Below are 21,539 nucleotides of genomic sequence, written 5' to 3' on the forward strand. Positions count from 1 at the left end.
AAGGAAATTGTGCTTTATGCTGCCTGCTCCATCTATCTGTTTATTATGATGAAGCTTTGGAATAGACAATACTTTAGATTTTTTGTTTGCTACTCTACACAAGAGTTTGATTGAGAATAGCAGTATTATCATTAACGATAGTCAGCATGGTTTTGTGAGAGGGAGGTCATGCCTCACTAACCTGGTGGAATTTTTTGAAGAAGTGACCAAAATGGTTGACGAGGGAAGGGCCGTGGATGTCGTCTATATGGACTTTAATAAAGCGTTTGACAAATTCCCTCATGGTAGGCTGGTGAAAAAGGTTGGATCTCATGGGATAAAGGGGGAGGTGGCTAGATGGGTGGAGAACTGGCTTGGTCACAGAAGACAGAGGGTGGTAGTGGAAGGGTCTTTTTCCGGCTGGAGGCCTGTGACTAGTGGTGTTCCGCAGGGCTCTGTATTGGGACCTCTGCTGTTTGTGATTTATATAAATGATCTGGAAGAAGGTGTAATTGGGGTGATCAGTAAGTTTGCGGACGACACAAAAGTGAGGAGCATTGTCAGAAGCTACAGAAGGATATAGATAGGCTGGAAATTTGGGCAAAGAAATGGCAGAAGGAGTTCAATCCTGATGAATGCAAAGTGATGCATTTTGGTAGAAATAATGTAGGGAGGAGCTATACGATAAATGGCAGAACCATAAAGGGTGTAGATACGCAGAGGGACCTGGGTGTGCAAGTCCACAGATCCTTGAAAGTGACGTCACAGGTGGAGAAGGTGGTGAAGAAGGCATATGGCATGCTTGCCTTTATAGGACGGGGCATAGAGTATAAAAGTTGGGGTCTGATGTTGCAGATGTATAGAACGTTGGTTCGGCCGCATTTGGAATACTGCGTCCAGTTCTGGTCGCCACACTACCAGAAGGACGTGGAGGCTTTGGAGAGAGTACAGAGGAGGTTTACCAGGATGTTGCCTGGTATGGAGCGGCATAGTTATGAGGAGAGATTGGGTAAACTGGGGTTGTTCTCCCTGGAAAGACGGAGGATGAGGGGAGACTTAATAGAGGTGTATAAAATTATGAAAGGCATAGATAGGGTGAACGGTGGGAAGCTTTTCCCCAGGTCGGTGGTGACGTTCACGAGGGGTCATAGGTTCAAGGTGAAGGGGGGGAGGTTTAACATAGATATAAGAAGGACATATTTTACACAGAGGGTGGTGGGGGCCTGGAATGCGCTGCCAGGCAAGGTGGTGGAGGCGGACACACTGGGAACGTTTAAGACTTATCTAGACAGCCATATGAACGGAGTGGGAATGGAGGGATACAAAAGAATGGTCTAGTTTGGACCAGGGAGCGGCGCGGGCTTGGAGGGCCGAAGGGCCTGTTCCTGTGCTGTATTGTTCTTTGTTTGTTTGAACGAATGCCATGGCTTGTACTTTTGTCGGTTCAATAATGTGAGCCCCACTCAGAACACAACCGCTATATCTGTGGCTTCATCTCATCATTGACTCAGTCAGAATTGAAGGAATTTAAACGGAAAGATCCTCTTGTGGTTTTTTACAAAACATTAATACAGTTTCCAACCTAACATTTATGCCAAACTACCCTGGACAATAACATTGACGTCCTGGGCATCACCCCCTCGAGCAATCATTTAACAATCTCACATTTTCAGTAAAGATGAAACATTAACCAGACTCTGAAAGTGAACCCAATCCGAGTTAAACAATGTGAACAGCTTGTCTTCAGTGAGGAACCCATTTTGCTTGAATCAGAAATCCTCATGACCAACATTTAATTACCAACAGAATAAAGCTGGAGGTCAGATGTAAAGAGATAACACAAAGAAACATTAAACTCTCCAAAAAGACAGGGAGAAGTTCCTATAAGGGCTGCAGAGCAGTTACAATCAATCTAATCTTCAATCCCATCTTTGTGGCAATCATTAGCCAATGACTGTAAGAAAGGACTGATTTTATTCTCCATTCATACAAGATGGAGAACCTTTCCCTTTGCCCCAGTTACACTGTAAAACTGTAGCAGGATGGTCACTCGCTGAGATAGGATCAGACTTAGCCTCTGCATTAAGAAAAGTTCCATCTTTGAAGATGCAAACAGTTCCTGATTGGAAGCAGCAACTTCATTCCATTTTCTCCCATACACTGGAAAAGTGTTATAAACATGACAATTTGTTGTGCTCTGATGATGCATGAAGCAGGGAAATGGACTACATCAGGCATGTGTTCATCATGTAAGCAGGACTGACCAAAGTTCTCATGTGATGCAGGATGGGAAAAACAGGGATTTGTCTGTTTGGAATTCACCTTGATTGGAATCAGTGATGGCCAAGAGTGCTGGAAGCCATTTTCTAAACTCCACTGAACTTAGCGACTGAACTGTGGCCTGCTTCTTGTGTTAGTGACAGACTGAGTTTGCGTTCCAGATGCCAGTCCTTGTCCAGATCTATGTTCTGCTGCATCACTTGCTCCTGTCGCATCTTCACTTGGTTCCTGGTGGGTGTTCCTTTGTGCTGGACACTCAAAGTGTACACAGTGGAATACCTACATCAGAAAATGACAGTTAGAATTGTAACCCTAATTGTCATTCATCTGCTCCTGAAAGAAGACTCCAGTACCCACCCCATCCATGGCTGGGATTCGACTGTGCCACAATGGAGTTTAGTCTGACCATTCTCATTGGCAGCTGGGTGGGTACGGACAAGATCAGAGAATCCTGCCCTGTGTCTTTTACTTCTCACCTTAACCCTGTGAGCAAAAAACACTCATCCCAATCTATTGGCCCATCTATCTTTCACAAATTGTTCAACTGTCAACAGCCTAACCCAATAGAAAACCACATATTAAACAGACACGAGTAATAGAACAGTGCAATCTCTGACATTACTAATCACAAAATCATCAGCCCATTCTGACTGAAACTAACCATGTCCCACTTCCCCAACTCATTCCTACAAAATGTCAGCTTCTATATTCTCCCCTTTTTATCAATTTCTAGATTTATCTTTGCTGATTGAACAGTCGGATCTGCTGTGATCTTACTGAATGGTGGAACAGGCTCAAGGGTCTGAATGGCCCTGCTCCTATTCCTACTTAAATTCCAATGTGAGTGTCACTGGCTGGGCCAGCATTCATTGCTCATCACCTGGGGTATATGAGAGTCAACCACATTGCTGTGACTCTGTTTAGTGAATTCAAATTTCACTATCTTCCATGGTGGGATTCGAACTCAGATCTCCAAAGCCTTATCCTGGGTCTAATCGAGCGACAGTACCACTCTGCGACTGCCTCACCCAAGTATGTTTTTCCCTCTTGTTGGTTTCCTCACCACCTGCCACAGTCCCAGTCTAGCAGCGATGAGCGATGTCCTTTAGGACCCGACCAGCTTGGTCTGTGGTATCATGCCACTCTTGGTGGTGGACATTGAAGTCCCCACTCAGAGTACATTCTGCGGCCTTGCCACCCTCAGTGCTTCCTCCAAATGGTGTTCAACATGGAGGAATGCTGATCCTCAGCTGCGGGGGAATGGTACTTAGTAATCGGCAGGTGGCTTCCTTGCCCATATTTAACCTGGTGCCATGAGACCTCATGGGGTCCAGAGGACTGGAGAATAAATCAATGTTGTTCTTCTGTTGAGAAGGGCAACAGGGATAATCCAGGAAATTATAGGTCGGTGAGCCTTACGTCAGTGGCAGGGAAATCACTGGAGAAGATTCTTAGGGACAGGATTTACTCACATTTGGGAAAATATGGACTTATTAGTGATAGAACATAGAACCATACAGCACAGGAAAGGCCCTTCGGCCCACAATGCTGTGCTGAACATGACACCAAATTAAACTAATCCCTTCCGCCTGCCCTTGCTCCATATCCCTCTATTCCTCGCATATTCATGTGCTTATCTAAAAACCCCTTAAACGCCCCTATCGTATCTGACTCCACCACCACCCCTGGCAGTGCTTTCCAGACACCCACCACTCTTTGTGTAAAAAAAACTTGCCACCATGACTCCTTTGAACTTCCCCCCTCTTAAGTGTATGTCCCCTAGTATTAGACATTCCGAAGAACAAAGAAAATTACAGCACAGGAACAGGCCCTTCGGCCCTCCAAGCCTGCACCGACCACGCTGCCCGACTTAACTAAAGCCCCCTACCCTTCCGGGGACCATATCCCATCCTATTCATGTGTTTGTTCAGAAGCCCCTTAAAAGTCACTATCATATCTGCTTTCATTACCTCCCCTGGCAGTGAGTTCCAGGCACCCACCACCCTGTGTGTAAAAAACTTGCCTCGTATATCTTCTTTAAACCTTGCCCCTCGCACCTTAAACCTGTGCCCCCTAGTAATTGACCCTTCCACCCTGGGAAAAAGCTTCTATCCACTCTGTCCATGCCTCTAATAATCTTGTAGATTTCTGTCAGGTCACCCCTCAACCTCCGTCGTTCCAGTGACAACAAACCAGGTTGCTCCAACCTCTCCTCATAGCTAATGCCCTCCATACCAGGCAACATCCTGGTAAATTGTTTCTGTACCCTCTCCAAAGCCTCCACGTCCACAGAGTACAGGAATGAGATAGAGAATCTGGTGAACTGGTGCGGTGACAATAATCTCTCCCTCAATGTCAACAAAACGAAGGAGATTGTCATCGACTTCAGGAAGTGTAATGGAGAACATGCCTCTGTCTACATCAATGGGGACGAAGTAGAAAGGGTCGAGAGCTTCAAGTTTTTAGGTGTCCAGATCACCAACAACCTGTCCTGGTCCCCCCATGCCGACACTATAGTTAAGAAAGCCCACCAACGCCGCTACATTCTCAGAAGACTAAGGAAATTTGGCATGTCAGCTATGACACTCACCGCTTTTACAGATGCACCATAGAAAGCATTCTTTCTGGTTGTATCACAGCTTGGTATGGCTCCTGCTCTGCCCAAGACCACAGGAAACTACCAAAGGTCGTGAATGTAGCCCAATCCATCCAGCAAACTAGCCTCCCATCCATTGACTCTGTCTACACTTCCCGCTGCCTCGGCAAAGCAGCCAACATAATTAAGGACCCCATGCACCCCGGACATTCTCTCTTCCACCTTCTTCCGTCGGGAAAAAGATACAAAAGTCTGAGGTCACGTACCAACCAACTCAAGAACAGCTTCTTCCCTGATGCTGTCAGACTTTTGAATGGACTTACCTTCCGTTAAATTGATCTTTCTCTACACCCTAGCTATGACTGTAACACTACATTTTGCACTCTCTTGTTTTCTTCTCGATGAACGGTATGCTCTGTCTGTATCACGTGGAAGAAACAATACTTTTCACTGTATGTCGATATATGTGACAATAATAAATCAAATCAAAACATCCTTCTGGTATTGTGGCAACCAACTGGGAAATGAACCGGGCCAAGTGTTAGATTTGGCTGTGGGAGAGCACTTTGGAGAGAGTGACCACAATTCGGTGTCTTTTGTTAGTGCAATGGAGAGGGATAGGGCCGTACGGCAGGGCAAGGTTTACAATTGGGGGAGAGATAATTATGATGCGATTAGGCAAGAATTAGGGGGCATAAGTTGGGAACAGAAACTGTCAGAGAAAGGAACTAATGAAAAGTGGAACTTTTTCAAGGAACAAATACTGGGTGTCCTTGATAGGTATGTCCCTGTCAGGCAGGGAGGAAATGGCCGAGTGAGGGAACCATGGTTCATGAAAGAGGTGGAATGTCTTGTGAAAAGGAAGAGGGAAGCTTATGTAGGGATGAGGAAACAAGGTTCAGATGACTCGATTGAGGGTTACAAGTTAGCAAGGAATGAGCTGAAAAAGGGGCTTAGGAGAGCTAGGAAGGGACATGAGAGGTCCTTGGCGGGTTGGATCAAGGAAAACCCCAAGGCTTTTTACTCTTATGTGAGGAATAAAAGAATGACCAGGGTGAGGTTAGGGCCGGTCAAGGACAGTAGTGGGAACTTGTGTATGGAGTCAGTAGAGATAGGCGAGGTGATGAATGAATACTTTTCTTCAGTGTTCACCAAGGAGAGGGGCCATGTTTTTGAGGAAGAGAAGGTGTTACAGGCTCATAGGCTGGAGGAAATAGATGTTCGGAGGGAGGATGTCCTGGCAGTTTTGAATAAACTGAAGGTCGATAAGTCCCCTGGGCCTGATGAAATGTATCCTAGGATTCTTTGGGAGGCAAGGGATGAGATTGCAGAGCCTTTGGCTTTGATCTTTGGGTCCTCGCTGTCCACGGGGATTGTGCCAGAGGACTGGAGAATGGCGAATGTTGTTCCTCTGTTTAAGAAAGGGAATAGAAATGACCCTGGTAATTATAGACCGGTTAGTCTTACTTCGGTGGTTGGTAAATTGATGGAAAAGGTCCTTAGAGATGGGATTTACGATCATTTAGAAAGATGCGGATTAATCCGGGATAGTCAGCACGGATTCGTGAAGGGCAAGTCGTGCCTCACAAATTTGATAGAATTTTTTGAGGAGGTAACTAAGTGTGTTGATGAAGGTAGGGCAGTTGATGTCATATACATGGATTTTAGTAAGGCGTTTGATAAGGTCCCCCATGGTCGGCTTATGATGAAAGTGAGGAGGTGTGGGATAGAGGGAAAGTTGGCCGATTGGATAGGTAACTGGCTGTCTGATCGAAGACAGAGGGTGGTGGTGGATGGAAAATTTTCGGATTGGAGGCAGGTTGCTAGCGGAGTGCCGCAGGGATCAGTGTTTGGTCCTCTGCTCTTTGTGATTTTTATTAATGACTGAGAGGAGGGGGCTGAAGGGTGGATCAGTAAATTTGCTGATGACATCAAGATTGGTGGAGTAGTGGATGAGGTGGAGGGCTGTTGTAGGCTGCAAAGAGACATAGATAGGATGCAAAGCTGGGCTGAAAAATGGCAAATGGAGTTTAACCCTGATAAATGTGAGGTGATTCATTTTGGTAGGACAAATTTAAATGTGGATTACAGGGTCAAAGGTAGGGTTCTGAAGACTGTGGAAGAACAGAGAGATCTTGGGGTCTATATCCACAGATCTCTAAAGGCTGCCACTCAAGTGGATAGAGCTGTGAAGAAGGCCTATAGTGTGTTAGCTTTTATTAACAGGGGATTGGAGTTTAAGAGCCGTGGGGTTATGCTGCAACTGTACAGGACCTTGGTGAGGCCACATTTGGAATATTGTGTACAGTTCTGGTCACCTCACTATTAGAAGGATGTGGAAGCGCTGGAAAGAGTGCAGAGGAGATTTACCAGGATGCTGCCTGGTTTGGAGGGTAGGTCTTATGAGGAAAGGTTGAGGGAGCTAGGGCTGTTCTCTCTGGAGCGGAGGAGGCTGAGGGGAGACTTAATAGAGGTGTATAAAATGATGAAGGGGATAGATAGAGTGAACGTTCAAAGACTATTTCCTCGGGTGGATGGAGCTATTACAAGGGGGCATAACTATAGGGTTCGTGGTGGGAGATACAGGAAGGATATCAGAGGTAGGTTCTTTACTCAGAGAGTGGTTGGGGTGTGGAATGGACTGCCTGCAGTGATAGTGGAGTCAGACACTTTAGGAACATTTAAGCGGTTATTGGATAGGCACATGGAGCACACCAGGATGATAGGGAGTGGGATAGCTTGATCTTGGTTTCAGATAAAGCTCGGCACAACATCGTTGGCTGAAGGGCCTATTCTGTGCTGTACTGTTCTATGTTCTAATTGAACACTATATTCGAAGTGCGGCCTAACTAAGGTTCTATGAAGCTGCTACATGACTTGCCAATTTTTAAACTCAATGCCCCGGCCGATCCACTGATGGTCCTCATCAATTCTGGAAAAAAGATACTGATTATCATCCCTGTCTGTGCCTCTCATCATTTTATATTCCTCTATCAGGTCTCTCCTCAGCCTCCGCCGCTCCAGGGAAAACAACCCTAGTTTGTCCAGCCTCTCCTTATAGTTCATACCCTCTACTCCAGGTAGCATCCTGTTAAACCTCTTCTGCATCCTGTCTAAAGCCTCCACAGAGGCTGAGGGATTTGGGATTGTTTTCGCTGGAAAGGCGGCGGCTAAGAGGGGATCTTATTGAAACATATAAGATGATTAGAGGTTTAGATAGGGTGGATAGTGATAGCCTTTTTCCTCTGATGGAGAAATCCAGCACGAGGGGGCATGGCTTTAAATTGAGGGGGGGTAGTTATAGAACCGATGTCAGGGGTAGGTTCTTTACCCAGAGGGTGGTGAGGGATTGGAATGCCCTGCCAGCATCAGTAGTAAATGCGCCTAGTTTGGGGGCGTTTAAGAGATCCGTAGATAGGTTCATGGACGAAAAGAAATTGGTTTAGGTTGGAGGGTCACAGTTTTTTTTTTAACTGGTCGGTGCAACATCGTGGGCCGAAGGGCCTGTTCTGCGCTGTAATGTTCTATGTTCTATGTTCTATGTTCTACATCAATATCCTGATCCCCCTTCCCCCCATATCCCTTGATCCCTTTAGCCCCATGAGCTATATCTAATTTCTTCTTGAAATCACACACCATTTTGGTCTGAACTACTTTCTGTGGGAGTGAATTCCACACATTTACCACTCTCCCAATACAACAGCAATGAAACCTTAAAAAACACTTCACTTGCTGTAAAATGTTTAAGGGTGTCCAATAGTCTTAAAAGACGCAATATAAATGCAAGGTGATGATCTTTCTCCTCTGCACAGTAGTTCTATCTGAGCTGTCTATTCTTCTAAGCTGCTTTGGAAGGATTGAGGAATCTTCCACCCTGACTTTCTTCCTAAATTATTCCAACCTGACTTTTCCTTCAAAAAAACTGACTGGAGAGTCCTAGCCTTTGCCAGTAAAATCATACCTCATTGGCTGTGTTATAGGTCCCCACAATCCTGATAAACACCACTGGTTGTTGCTCGAAGATGATTGTTTGCCACGATCTGGAAATAAAACACAGTTAACACAGGAGTGTAAAAGTATTGAATGGAGAATCAGTGAGCTTGCACAGGATGTGCCAGCCGGAGTGAGATTCAGCCAGAATTGGGGTATCGGGAATTTGGAGCTGAGGGGAAAAAGGTCCTCATCTTCGAAAAGAGTAGAGAGGCGGCCCTGCGAGGAAGACTCGAGGGCAAGTGAGAGGGAGAATGAAATCAAACCATGACGTCACAGCCAGCAGATAAGTGACTGGCTGGTGACTGGTAAGTAGTTCTTCTTTTATTTTTTTCTCTTTATTCTCTTGGCATTGTAGTTGTTGTAAGTTAACTTAAGCGTTACGTTATGGCAGGAGATCCCAGACCTGTGTCATACTCCTCTTGTGCAATGTGGGAATTCAGGGACCTTTCCAGTGTCCCTGGCTCATTCACGTGCATGCCTCACAAATTTGGTTGAGTTTTTTGAGGAGGTGACAAAAACGATTGACGAAGGAAGGGCCGTGGATGTTGTCTATATGGATTTTAGTAAAGCGTTTGACAAGGTCCCTCATGGCAGGCTGGTGCAAAAGGTTAAATCTCACGGGATAAAAGGTGAGCTAGCTAGATGGGTGGAGAACTGGCTTAGCCATAGAAGACAGAGGGTAACAGTGGAGGGGTCTTTTTCCTGTTGGAGGTCTGTGACTAGTGGTGTTCCGCAGGGCTCTCTACTGGGACCTCTGCTGTTTGTGATATATATAAATAATTTGGAGGAAGATGTAACTGGTGTGATCAGTAAGTTTGCGAACGACATGAAGATTGCTGGAGTTGCGGATAGTGATGAACATTGTCAGAGAATACAGCAGGATATAGATAGGCTGGAACATTGGGCGGAGAAATGGCAGATGGAATTTAATCCAAATAAATGCAAAGTGATGCATTTCGGTAGATCTAATGTAAGGGGGAGCTATACAATAAATGGCAGAACCATCAGGAGTATAGACACACAGAGGGACCTGGGTATACAAGCCCACAGATTCTTAAAGGTGGCAGCACAGGTGGAGAGGGTGGTGAAGAAGGCATATGGCATGCTTGCCCTTATTGGACGGGGCATAGAATATAGAAGTTGGCATATGATGTTGCAGCTGTATAGAATGATGGTTAGGCCACATTTGGAATACTGCGTCCAGTTCTGGTCGCCACACTACCAGAAGGACGTGGAGGCTTTGGAGAGAGTACAGAGAAGGTTTACCAGGATGTTGCCTGGTATGGAGGGTCTTAGCTATGAGGAGAGATTGGGTAAACTGGGGTTGTTCTCCCTGGAAAGACGGAGGATGAGGGGCGACCTTATAGAGGTGTATAAAATTATGAAGGGCATAGATAGAGTGACCAGTGGGAAGCTTTTTCCCAGGTCGGAGGTGACGAACACAAGGGGTCACGGGTTCAAGGTGAGGGGGGCAAGGTTCAACACAGATGTCGGGGGATGTATTTTACACAGAGGGTGGTGGGGGCCTGGAATGCACTGCCAAGCAAGGTGATTGAGGTGGACACGCTGGGATCGTTTAAGACTTATCTAGATAACCACATGAACAGACTGGGAATAGAGGGATACAAAAGAATGGTCTAGTTGGGCACATGAGCGGCACAGGCTTAGAGGGCCGAAGGGGTTGTTCCTGTGCTGTATTGCTCTTTGATTGTTCTTTGTTCTTTTGCAGCAAGTGTGCCCAACTACAGCTCCCATTAGACCACTTGACGGCTCTGGAGCTTCGGATGGATTCACTTTGGAGCATCCACGATGCTGAGGAAGTTGTGGATAGCACGTTCAGTGAGTTGGTCACACCGCAGATAAAAATTACTGAGGGAGATAGAGAATGGGTGACCAGCAGACAGAGGAAGAGTAGGAAGGCAGTGCGGGGGTCCCCTGTGGTCATCTCCCTCCAAAACAGATATACCAGTTTGCATACTGTTGGGGGAGATGGCTCACCAGGGTAAGGTGGCAGCAGCCAGTTCATGGCACCATGGCTGGCTCTGCTGCACAGGAGGGCAGGAAAAAGAGTGGCAGAGCTATAGTGATAGGGGATTCAACTGTAAGGGGAATAAAGAACAAAGAACAAAGAAAATTACTTCACAGGAACAGGCCCTTCGGCCCTCCAAGCCTGCACCGACCATGCTGCCTGACTTAACTAAAAACCCCTACGCTTCCGGGGACCATATCTCTCCATTCCCATCTCATTCATGTACTTGTCAAGACGCCCCTTAAAAGTCACTACCGTATCCGCTTCCACTACCTCCCCTGGCAACGTGTTCCAGGCACCCACCACCCTCTGTGTAAAAAATCTGCCTCGTACATCTCTCTTAAAACTTGCCCCTCGCACCCTAAACCTATGCCCCCTAGTAATTGACTCTTCCATCCTGGGAAAAAGCTTCTGACTGTCCACTCTGTCCATGCCTTTCATAATCTTGCAGACTTCTATCAGGTCTCCCCTCAACCTCCGTCGCTCCAGTGAGAACAAACCAATTTTCTAAAACCTCTTCTCATAGCTAATGCCCTCCATACCAGGCAATATCCTGGTAAATCTTTTCTGTACCCTCTCCTAAGCCTCCACATCCTTCTGGTAGTGTGGCGACCAGAATTGAACACTATATTCCAAGTGCGGTCTCACTAAGGTTCTCTCAAGCGTAAACATGACTTGCTAATTTTTAAACTCAATACCCCGGCCGATGAAGGCAAGCATGTCGTATGCCTTCTTGATACCTTCTCCAACTGCATTGCCACTTTCAGTGACCTGTGCAGCTATACACCCAGATCCCTCTGCCTATCAATACTCCTAAGGGTTCTGCCATTTATTGTATATTTCCTATCTGTATTAGACCTTCCAAAATGCATTACCTCACATTTGTCCAGATTAAACTCCATCTGCCATCTCTCCGCCCAAGTCTCCAACTGATCTATATCCTGCTGTCGCCTCTGATGGTCCTCATCGCTATCCGCAAATCCACCAACCTTTGTGTCGTCCGCAAACTTACTAATCAATCCAGTTACATTTTCCTCCAAATCATTTATATATATTACAAACTGCTAGCAACTACAAAAGGCTACTGTGGGAGGCGAGGGAGGAGATTGCTGAGCCTCTGGCGATGATCTTTGCATCATCAGTGGAGACGGGAGAGGTTCCGGAGGATTGCAGATGTTGTTCCTTTATTCAAGAAAGGGAGTAGAGATAGCCCTGGAAATTATAGACCAGTGAGTCTAACCTCAGTAGTTGGTAAGTTAATGGAGAAGATCCTGAGAGGCAGGATTTATGAACATTTGGAGAGGTATAATATAATTCAGAATAGTCGGCAAGGCTTTGTCAAAGGCAGATCATGCCTTACGAGTCTGATTGAATTTTCTGAGGATATGACTAAACACATTGATGAAGGAAGAGCAGCAGATGTAGTATATATGGGCTTCAGCAAGGCATTTGATAAGGTGCCCCATGCAAGGCTTATTGAGAAAGTGAGGGGGCATTGCTTTGTGGATCCAGAACTGGCTTGCCCACAGAAGGCAAAGAGTGGTTATCGATGGGTCATATTCTGCATGGAGGTTGGTCACCTGTGGAGTGCCCCAGGGATCTGTTCTGGGACCCTTACTCTTTGTGATTTTTATAAATGGCCTGGATGAGGAAATGGAGGGATGGGTTGGTAAGTTTTCTGATGACACAAAGGTTGGAGGTGTTGTGGATAGTGTGGAGGGATGTCAGAAGTTGCAGCGAGACATTGATAGGATGCAAGACTGGGCAGAGAAGTGGCAGATGGAGTTCAACCCAGGTAAGTGTGAGGTGGTTCATTTTGGCAGGTCAAATAGGATGGCGGAATATAATATTAATGGTCGGACTCTTGGCAGAGTGGAAGATCAGAAAGATCTTGGGGTCCGAGTTCATAGGACGCTCAAAGCAGCTGTGCAGGTTGAGGCTGTGGTTAAGAAGGCGTATGGTGTACTGGCCTTCATCAATCGAGGAATTGAGTTTAGGAGTCATGAGATAATGTTGCAGCTATATACGACCCTGGTCAGACCACACTTGGAGTACAGTGCTCAGTTCTGGTCTCCTCATTACAGGAAGGATGTGGAAGCCATAGAAAGGGTGCAGAGGAGATTTACAAGGATGTTGCCTGGGTTGGATATGAGGAGAGGTTGAGTGAGCTCGGCCTTTTCTCCTTGGAGAGATGAAGGATGAGGGGTGACCTGATAGAGGTGTATAAGATGTTGAGAGGTATTGATCGAGTGGATAGTCAGAGATTTTTTCCCAGGGCTGAAATGGTTGCCACAAGAGGACACAGGTTTAAGATGCTGGGTGTAGGTACAGAGGAGATGTCAGAGGTAGGTTTTTCACTCAGAGGGTGGTGGGTGCGTGGAAGGGGCTGCCAGCAACTGTAGTGGAGGCGGATTCAATAGGGTCTTTTAAGAGACTTTTAGATACGTACATGGAACTTAGTAAGATAGAGGGTTATAGGTAAGCCTAGTAATCGCTCAGGTAGGGACATGTTCGGCACAACTTTGTGGGCTGAAGGGCCTGTATTGTGCTGTAGTTTTTCTATGTTTCTAAACAGCAAAGGTCCCAACACTGATCCCTGAGGAACAGCACTTGTCACAGCCCTCCATTCAGAAACACACCCTTTCACTGCTACCCTCTGTCTTCTTTCACCGAGCCAGTTTTGTATCCAACTGTCTGTCCAAAATAGATTGGCATTTTTGCAGACGCAAATGAGACTCTAGGATGATCTGTTGTCTCCCTGGTGCAAGGGTCAAGGATGTCTCGGAGCGGTTGCAAGGCATTCTGGAGGGGGGAGGGTGAACAGCCAGCTGTCGTGGTGTATATAGGCACCAACGCGATAGGGTAAAAAAACAGGATGAGGTCCTATAAGCTGAATTTAGGGAGTTAGGAATTAAACTAAAAAGTAGGACCTCAAAGGTAGTAGTCAGGATAGCTAAGATGAATACGTGGCTTGTGGGATGGTACAAGAGGGAGGGATTCAAATTCCTGGGACATTGGAACCAGTTTTGGGGGAGGTGGGACCAGTACAAATCAGACAGTCTGTACCTGGGCAGGACTGGAACCAATATCCTAAGGGAAGTGTTTGCTAGTGCTGTTGGGAAGGGTTTAAATTAATGTGGCAGGGGGTTGGGAACCGATGCAGGAAGTCAGAAGGAAGTAAAGTGGGGAGAGAAACAAAAGGCACTAAGGGAGATAGTGAAAGGCAGAGAAACCAAAGTCAAGAATCAAAAAGGGCCACAGTACAGAGTACAGAGACTGTGGAGTGCTCCGTGACTGGGTCCAGTAGGGCTCAGAGAAATAAAACACATGGAGGGTGTACAAAACATGACAGGCATGGTGGACAGTGAGGAAGGTTATCTCCGATTGCAGCGGGATCTTGATCAATTGGGCCAGTGGGCTGACGAATGGCAGATGGAGTTTCATTTAGACAAATGCGAGGTAATGCATTTTGGTAGATTGAACCAGAGCAGGACTTACTCAGTTAATGGCAGGGCATTGGAGAGAGTTACAGAACAAAGAGATCGAGGGGTACATGTTCATAGCTCCTTGAAAGTGGAGTCACAGTGGACAGAGTGGTGAAGAAGGCATTCGGCATGCTTGGTTTCATCAGTCAGAACATTGAATGCAGGAACAAAGAACAAACAAAGAACAGTACAGTACAGGAAACAGGCCCTTCAGCCCTCCAAGCCTGTGCCGCTCCTTGGTCCAACTAGACCAATCGTTTGTATCCCTCCATTCCCAGACTGCTCATGCTATGGGCGGCACGGTAGCACAGTGGTTAGCACTGCTGCTTCACAGCTCCAGGGTCCTGGGTTCGATTCCTGGCTCGGGTCACTGTCTGTGTGGAGTTTGCACATTCTCCTCGTGTCTGCGTGGGTTTCCTCCGGGTGCTCCGGTTTCCTCCCACAGTCCAAAGATGTGCGGGTTAGGTTGATTGGCCAGGTTAAAAATTGCCCCTTAGAGTCCTGAGATGCGTAGGTTAGAGGGATTAGTGGGTACAGTATGTGGGGGTAGGGCCTGGGTGGGATTGTGGTCGGTGTAGGCTCGATGGGCCGAATGGCCTCCTTCTGCACTGTAGGGTTTCTATGATTCCTATGTAACTATCCAGGTAAGTCTTAAAAGATGTCAGCGTGCCTGCCTCCACCACCCTACTTGGCAGCGCATTCCAGGCCCCCACCACCCTCTGTGTAAAATCATCCCTCTGATATCTGAGTTATACTTCGCCCCTCTCACCTTGAGCCCGTGACCCCTCGTGATCGTCACCTCCGACCTGGGAAAAAGCTTCCCACCGTTCACCCTATCTATACCCTTCATAATCTTGTACACCTCTATTAGATCTCCCCTCATTCTCCGTCTTTCCAGGGAGAACAACCCCAGTTTACCCAATCTCTCCTCATAGCTAAGACCCTCCATACCAGGCAACATCCTGGTAAACCTTCTCTGCACTCTCTCTAACGCCTCCATGTCCTTCTGGTAGTGCAGCGACCAGAACTGGACGCAGTACTCCAAATGTGGCCTAACCAGCGTTCTATACAGCTGCATCATCAGACTCCAGCTTTTATACTCTGTACCCCGTCCTATAAAGGCAAGCATACCATATGCCTTCTTCACCACCTTCTCCACCTGTGTTGCCACCTTCAAGGATTTGTGGACTTGCACACCTAGGTCCCTCTGTGTTTCTATACTCCTGATGACTCTGCCATTTATTGTATAACTCCTCCATACATTATTTCTTCCAAAATGCATCACTTCGCATTTATCCGGATTAAACTCCATCTGCTACCTCTCCGCCCAATTTTCCAGCCTATCTATATCCTGCTGTATTGCCCGACAATGTTCTTCGCTATCCGCAAGTCCAGCCATCTTCGTGTCATCCGCAAACTTGCTGAGAACACCAGTTACACCTTCTTCCAAATCATTTATATATATCACAAATAGCAGAGGTCCCAGTACAGAGCCCTGCGGAACACCACTGGTCACAGATCTCCAGCCGGAAAAATACCCTTCGACCACTACCCTCTGTCTCCTATGACCAAGCCAGTTCTCCACCCATCTAGCCACTTCTCCTTGTATCCCATGAGCCTTAACCTTCTTAACCAAACTGCCATGTGGGACTTTGTGAAATGCCTTACTGAAATCCATATAGACGACATCCACGGCCCTTCCTTCATCAACCGTTTTTGTCACTTCCTCAAAAAACTCCACCAAATTTGTAAGGCACGACCTCCCTCTTACAAAACCATGCTGTCTGTCACTAATGAGATTGTTCCGTTCTAAATGCACATACATCCTGTCTCTAAGAATCCTCTCCAACAACTTCCCTACCACGGACGTCAAGCTCACCGGCCTATAATTTCCCGGGTTATCCCTGCTTAAACAACGGGACCACATTCACTATGCTCCAATCCTCAGGGACCTCACCCGTGTCCAAAGAAGTGACAAAGATTTCCGTCAGAGGCCCAGCAATTTCATCTCTCGTCTCCCTGAGCAGTCGAGGATAGAAGCCATCAGCCCCTGGGGCTTTGTCAGTTTTAAATGTTCCCTAAAATACCTAACACTTCCTTCTCTTGTAATGGAGATTTTCTCTAACGGGTCAACACCTCCCTCCGAGACACTCCCGGTTAACACGCCCCTCTCCTTCGTGAATACCGATGCAAAGTATTCATTTAGGATCTCCCCTATTCCCTTGGGTTCTAAGCATATTTCCCCTCCTTTGTCCCTGAGAGGTTGAAGTTGTACAAGACATTGGTAAGGCCACACTTGGAATACTGTGTGCAATTCTGCTCACCCTATTATAGAACATAGAACATCGAAAAGCTACAGCACAAATTGGACCTTCGGCCCACAAGTTGCGCCGAACCAATTTTCACATTGGTGAAAATGACGTAGGTAGAAAGAGCAGGGGGGTCATATGAGAGCAATTCAGGGAGATGGGTGCTCGGCTAAAAAATAAGGCCTCTAGGGTAGCAATCTCTGGACTGCTCCCAGTGCCTAGTGCTAGTGAGGCCAGGAACAGGGAGATTCTACAATTGAACACGTGGCTAAAGGACTGGTGCAAGAGGGAGGGTTTCAAATTCATAGATAACTGGGAAGTCTTCATGAGAGGATGGCACCTGTACGGAAAGGATGGGTTACACCTTAACTGGAAGGGCACAAATATCCTGGCTGGGAGTTTTGCGAGAGTGTTTCGGCAGGATTTAAACTAGTGTGGCAGGGGGGTGGGGATCAAAACAGGAGGTCAGTAAGTACTGAGGCTGGGGTCGAACTGGGGGCCAGGGCAAGGCTAGCTAAGAAGAAGAGCATTCTGGAGCAGGATGACCTGAGTGGGCCTGGAGGTCTGGAGTGCATCTGCTTCAATGCGAGGAGCGTAACGGGTAAGACAGACGAACTGAGGGCCTTAATGCTGAAGCGGAATTTGGATGTGGTTGCGGTGACGGAGACATGGTTAAAAGGACAGGACTGGCAGCTGAATATTCCGGGGTATAAGTGTTTTAGGCGAGACAGAGGAGGGGCTAAAAAAGGTGGGGGAGTAGCGGTATTAGTTAGGGAGCATATTACCGCGGTGCAGAGGGTGGACAATTTAGAGGGGTCATGTAATGAGTCGCTGTGGGTGGAGCTCAGAAACAGGAAGGGTGCAGTCACTATGCTGGGGGTGTACTACAGGCCACCCAACAGCCCACGGGAAGTGGAGGAACGGATATGTCAGGAGATTCTGGATATGTGCAGAAAAAATAGGGTTGTTGTAGTGGGAGACCTCAATTTCCCTGGTGTAGACTGGAAAGTGCTTAGGGCTGGGGGTCTGGACGGGGAGGAATTTGTAAAATGCAGACTGGAAGGTTCTTTGGAACAGTATGTAGATAGCCCAACTAGAGATTTGCTCCTCCAATTCTTGCTGACTATTGGGTGGTCTATAATACAACCCCATTAATGTGGTCATACCTTTCCTGTTTCTCAGTTCCACCCATAGGGCCTCGGTAGACAAGCCCTCTAATCTGTTCCCAGGAGCAGGCTGAGGGTAAGAGAGTGGGTTTTCTGACTGTAATTAATTAGTTATTTTTTCAGTTAATTTTGGGTTTAAAATCGGAGGTTTTTTTCAAAACCGGAAGTCAGGCCAGGAGTGGCCAGGGGAAGTTTTTGGAGGGTTTAAAAAGGGCTTACCTTGGAGGTTCAGCTTCATTGTTCCCAGGAGCAGGCTGAGGGTAAGAGAGTGGGTTTTCTGACTGTAATTAATTAGTTATTTTTTCAGTTAATTTTGGGTTTAAAATCGGAGATTTTTTTCAAAACCGGAAGTCAGGCCAGGAGTGGCCAGGGGAAGTTTTTGGAGGGTTTAAAAGTGCACCAAAGTATACAGCGGGCAGCATCGTAGCGGGCAGCAGAGTGAGTGGGAAGTTGAGTGAGCTGTCAGGGCTTTGGCTCACAGGGCTTGGACGAGCAGGGGTGAGTTTTTGTTTCCTTACATTCTTATTAACTTTTCACTGTCTTACTTGACATAAAGTGTCCAGTATGAGTGTGAAACCAATGTGTTGTTCCCAGTGTAGGATGTGGGAGGTCCTGGAGGCATCTGGCCTCCCGGACATCCACATCTGTGAGGGGTGTGTCGAGCTGCGGTTCCTGAGAGACCGTGTTAGGGAGCTGGAACTACAGCTCGAGGATCTTAGGCTGATGAGGGAGAATGAGGAGGTGATAGACAAGAGCTATCATCAGGTGGTCACACCAGGGCCACGGGAAGAGGCCAAGTGGGTGACGGCCAGGAAGGGTAAGGCTAGGGTGGTTGAGAGCACCCCGGTGGATTTGCCCCTGCACAACAAGTACTCCTGCTTGAGTACTGCTGGGGGGGACAGCCCGCCTGGGGGAAGCAGCAGTGGCCGTGTCTCCGCAGTGGAGTCCAGCCCAGTAACTCAGAGGGCTAAGGAAAAGAGGAGGAAGGCGGTAGTAATCGGGGACTCGATGGTGAAGGGGACAGACAGGCGTTTCTGCGGAGGTAGGCGGGATTCTCGCATGGTGGTCTGCCTCCCTGGGGCTGGGATCCAGGATGTCGCTAGTCGCGTCCCAGAAATCCTGAGGTGGGAGGGAGAGGAGCCTGAGGTAGCGGTACATATTGGTACCGCTGATGTGGGTAGGAAGGGAGAAGGGGTCATGAAAAGGGAGTACAGGGAATTAGGGAGACAGCTGAGAAAGAGGAAAGCAAAGGTAGTAATCTCAGGATTACTGCCTGTGCCACGGGAAGGTGAGGGCAGGAATGGAGTGAGGTGGAGGATGAATGTGTGGCTGAGGGACTGGTGCAGGGGGCAGGGATTCAGGTTCCTGGACCATTGGGACCTCTTTAGGGGCAGGGGTGATCTGTATACAAAAAACGGGTGGAACTTGAATCACACGGGGACCAATATCCTGGCCGGTAGGTTGGCTAAGGCTACTGGGGAGAATTTAAACTAGATAGGTTGGGGGGAGGGGAGCTAGAAGAGTTGACTAGGATCAAGGAACTAATTGATGGGGGGGAGGATGCAGGGGTAAGGGGAATTACAAAATTAATGGTAGAGGAGAGGGTGCAAGTGAATGAAGGCGGTAATTTAGATAAGGGAGTAGAGGGAGACGGTGTTTGCGACTCATCAAAGCGGGTTCAGATAAAAGCTGGAATAAGGACACTTTGCCTGAATGCACGAAGCATTCGGAACAAGGTGAATGAGTTGATGGTGCAAATCAGCACAAGTGGGTACGATCTAGTGGCCATTACAGAAACGTGGCTGAAAGGTGACCAGGACTGGGAGATGAATATCCAGGGGTATCAGGCGTTTAGGAAGAATAGACAGGAAGGAAAAGGTGGTGGGGTCGCGCTATTAATAAGAGATAATATCAGGGTAGTACTGAGGGATGACATAGGCTCTGAGGAACAAAACGTGGAATCGTTATGGGTAGAGATGAGTAATAGTAGAGGGAGAAAGATACTAGTAGGTGTGGTATATAGGCCCCCGAATAATAATGTTGAGGTAGGGAGGGCTATAAACAAGCAGATAAGGGATGCGTGTAAAAACGGAACGGCAATAATCATGGGGGACTTCAACATGCACATTGACTGGCAGACTCAAGTCGGTAATGGTGGAATGGAGGAAGAGTTCTTAGAATGCTGTCGGGATAGTTTCCTTGAACAGCATGTTACGGAACCGACGAGGGAACGAGCTATTTTGGATCTGGTATTGTGTAACGAGGTAGGTAGAATTAAGGATCTTATTGTGAAGGACCCTCTTGGGTCTAGTGACCACAATATGGTCGAATTTCTGATTCAGATGGAAGAGGAGAAAGTTTGGTCTCAAACCAGTGTCCTCTGTTTGAACAGAGGGAAATATGATAGGATGAGGGATGAATTGGCTAAGGTAGACTGGGAGAGCAGGCTGGCAGGTAGGATAGCTGAGGAACAGTGGAGGATTTTTAAGGAGATCCTTTTCAGTTCTCAGCAAAAATATATTCCAGCAAAAAACAAGGATTGTAAGAAAAGGGAGAACCAGCCGTGGATAACGAAGGAAATAAAGGAGAGTATTAAAATAAAAACAGCTGCGTACAGAGTGGCCAAAAATAGTGGAGAAACAAGTGATTGGGAAAAATTTAAGAAACAACAAAGAGAGACTAAGAAAGCGATAAAGAAAGGAAGGATAGACTATGAAGCTAGGCTAGCAATTAATATAAAAAATGATAGTAAAAGTTTTTATAAATATATAAAAAGGAATAGAGTGGCTAGAGTGAATGTTGGACCCTTGGAGGACGAGAGGGGGGAGTTAATAGTGGGAAATGAGGATATGGCTGAGTCTTTAAATAAGTTTTTTGTGTCGGTCTTCACGGTGGAGGACACAAATAGTTTGCCAAATATTAACGATAGAGGGTTGGCAGCAGGAGAAATACTTAATACGATTAATGTTACCAGAGAGGCAGTGCTGGGTAGACTAATGGGACTGAAGGTGGACAAGTCCCCGGGTCCGGATGGAATGCATCCCAGGGTATTGAAAGAAATGTCAGAGGTAATAGTGGATGCGTTAGTGATTATTTATCAAAACTCGTTGCATTCTGGGGTAGTGCCGGTTGATTGGAAAACGGCTAATGTTACGCCGCTGTTTAAAAAAGGAAGGAGACAAAAGGCGGGTAACTATAGGCCGGTCAGCTTAACGTCTGTAGTAGGGAAAATGCTGGAATCCATTATTAAGGAGGAGATAGCAGGGCATCTGGATAGAAATGGTTCGATCAATCAGACGCAGCATGGATTCATGAGGGGAAAGTCGTGCTTGACGAACATGTTGGATTTTTATGAAGATGTGACTAGGGCGGTTGATGGAGGAGAACCGGTGGATGCGGTGTTTTTGGATTTCCAAAAGGCGTTTGATAAGGTGCCCCATAAAAGGCTGCTGAAGAAGATTAGGGCACACGGAGTTGGGGGTAGTGTGTTAAAGTGGATTGGGGACTGGCTATCCGACAGGAAGCAAAGAGTCGGAATAAATGGGTGTTTTTCCGGTTGGAGGAAGGTAACTAGTGGCGTGCCGCAGGGATCGGTACTCGGGCCGCAACTGTTTACCATTTATATAGATGATCTGGAGGAGGGGACGGAGTGTAGGGTAACGAAGTTTGCAGACGACACAAAGATAAGTGGAAAAGTGAATC

General features: G+C 46.9%; 1 protein-coding gene across 1 annotated transcript in view; it reads right to left on the reverse strand.

The window, feature by feature from the left end:
- Positions 1 to 1,464: 1,464 nt before the first annotated feature.
- The window catches only part of btbd9 (BTB (POZ) domain containing 9), a 260,082-nt gene continuing 240,007 nt past the window's right edge, over positions 1,465 to 21,539 (reverse strand). Inside the window, exons 6-7 of the mRNA XM_078212112.1 lie at positions 8,817 to 8,895; positions 1,465 to 2,538 (exon numbers count right to left, since the gene is read on the reverse strand). Coding sequence (XP_078068238.1) covers positions 2,362 to 2,538; positions 8,817 to 8,895 — 256 coding nt within the window. The 3' untranslated portion in view covers positions 1,465 to 2,361. The remainder of the gene's footprint in view (positions 2,539 to 8,816; positions 8,896 to 21,539) is intronic.

Source organism: Mustelus asterias, chromosome 5 (genome assembly GCF_964213995.1).
Source record: "Mustelus asterias chromosome 5, sMusAst1.hap1.1, whole genome shotgun sequence".
NCBI classification, from domain to species: domain Eukaryota; kingdom Metazoa; phylum Chordata; class Chondrichthyes; order Carcharhiniformes; family Triakidae; genus Mustelus; species Mustelus asterias.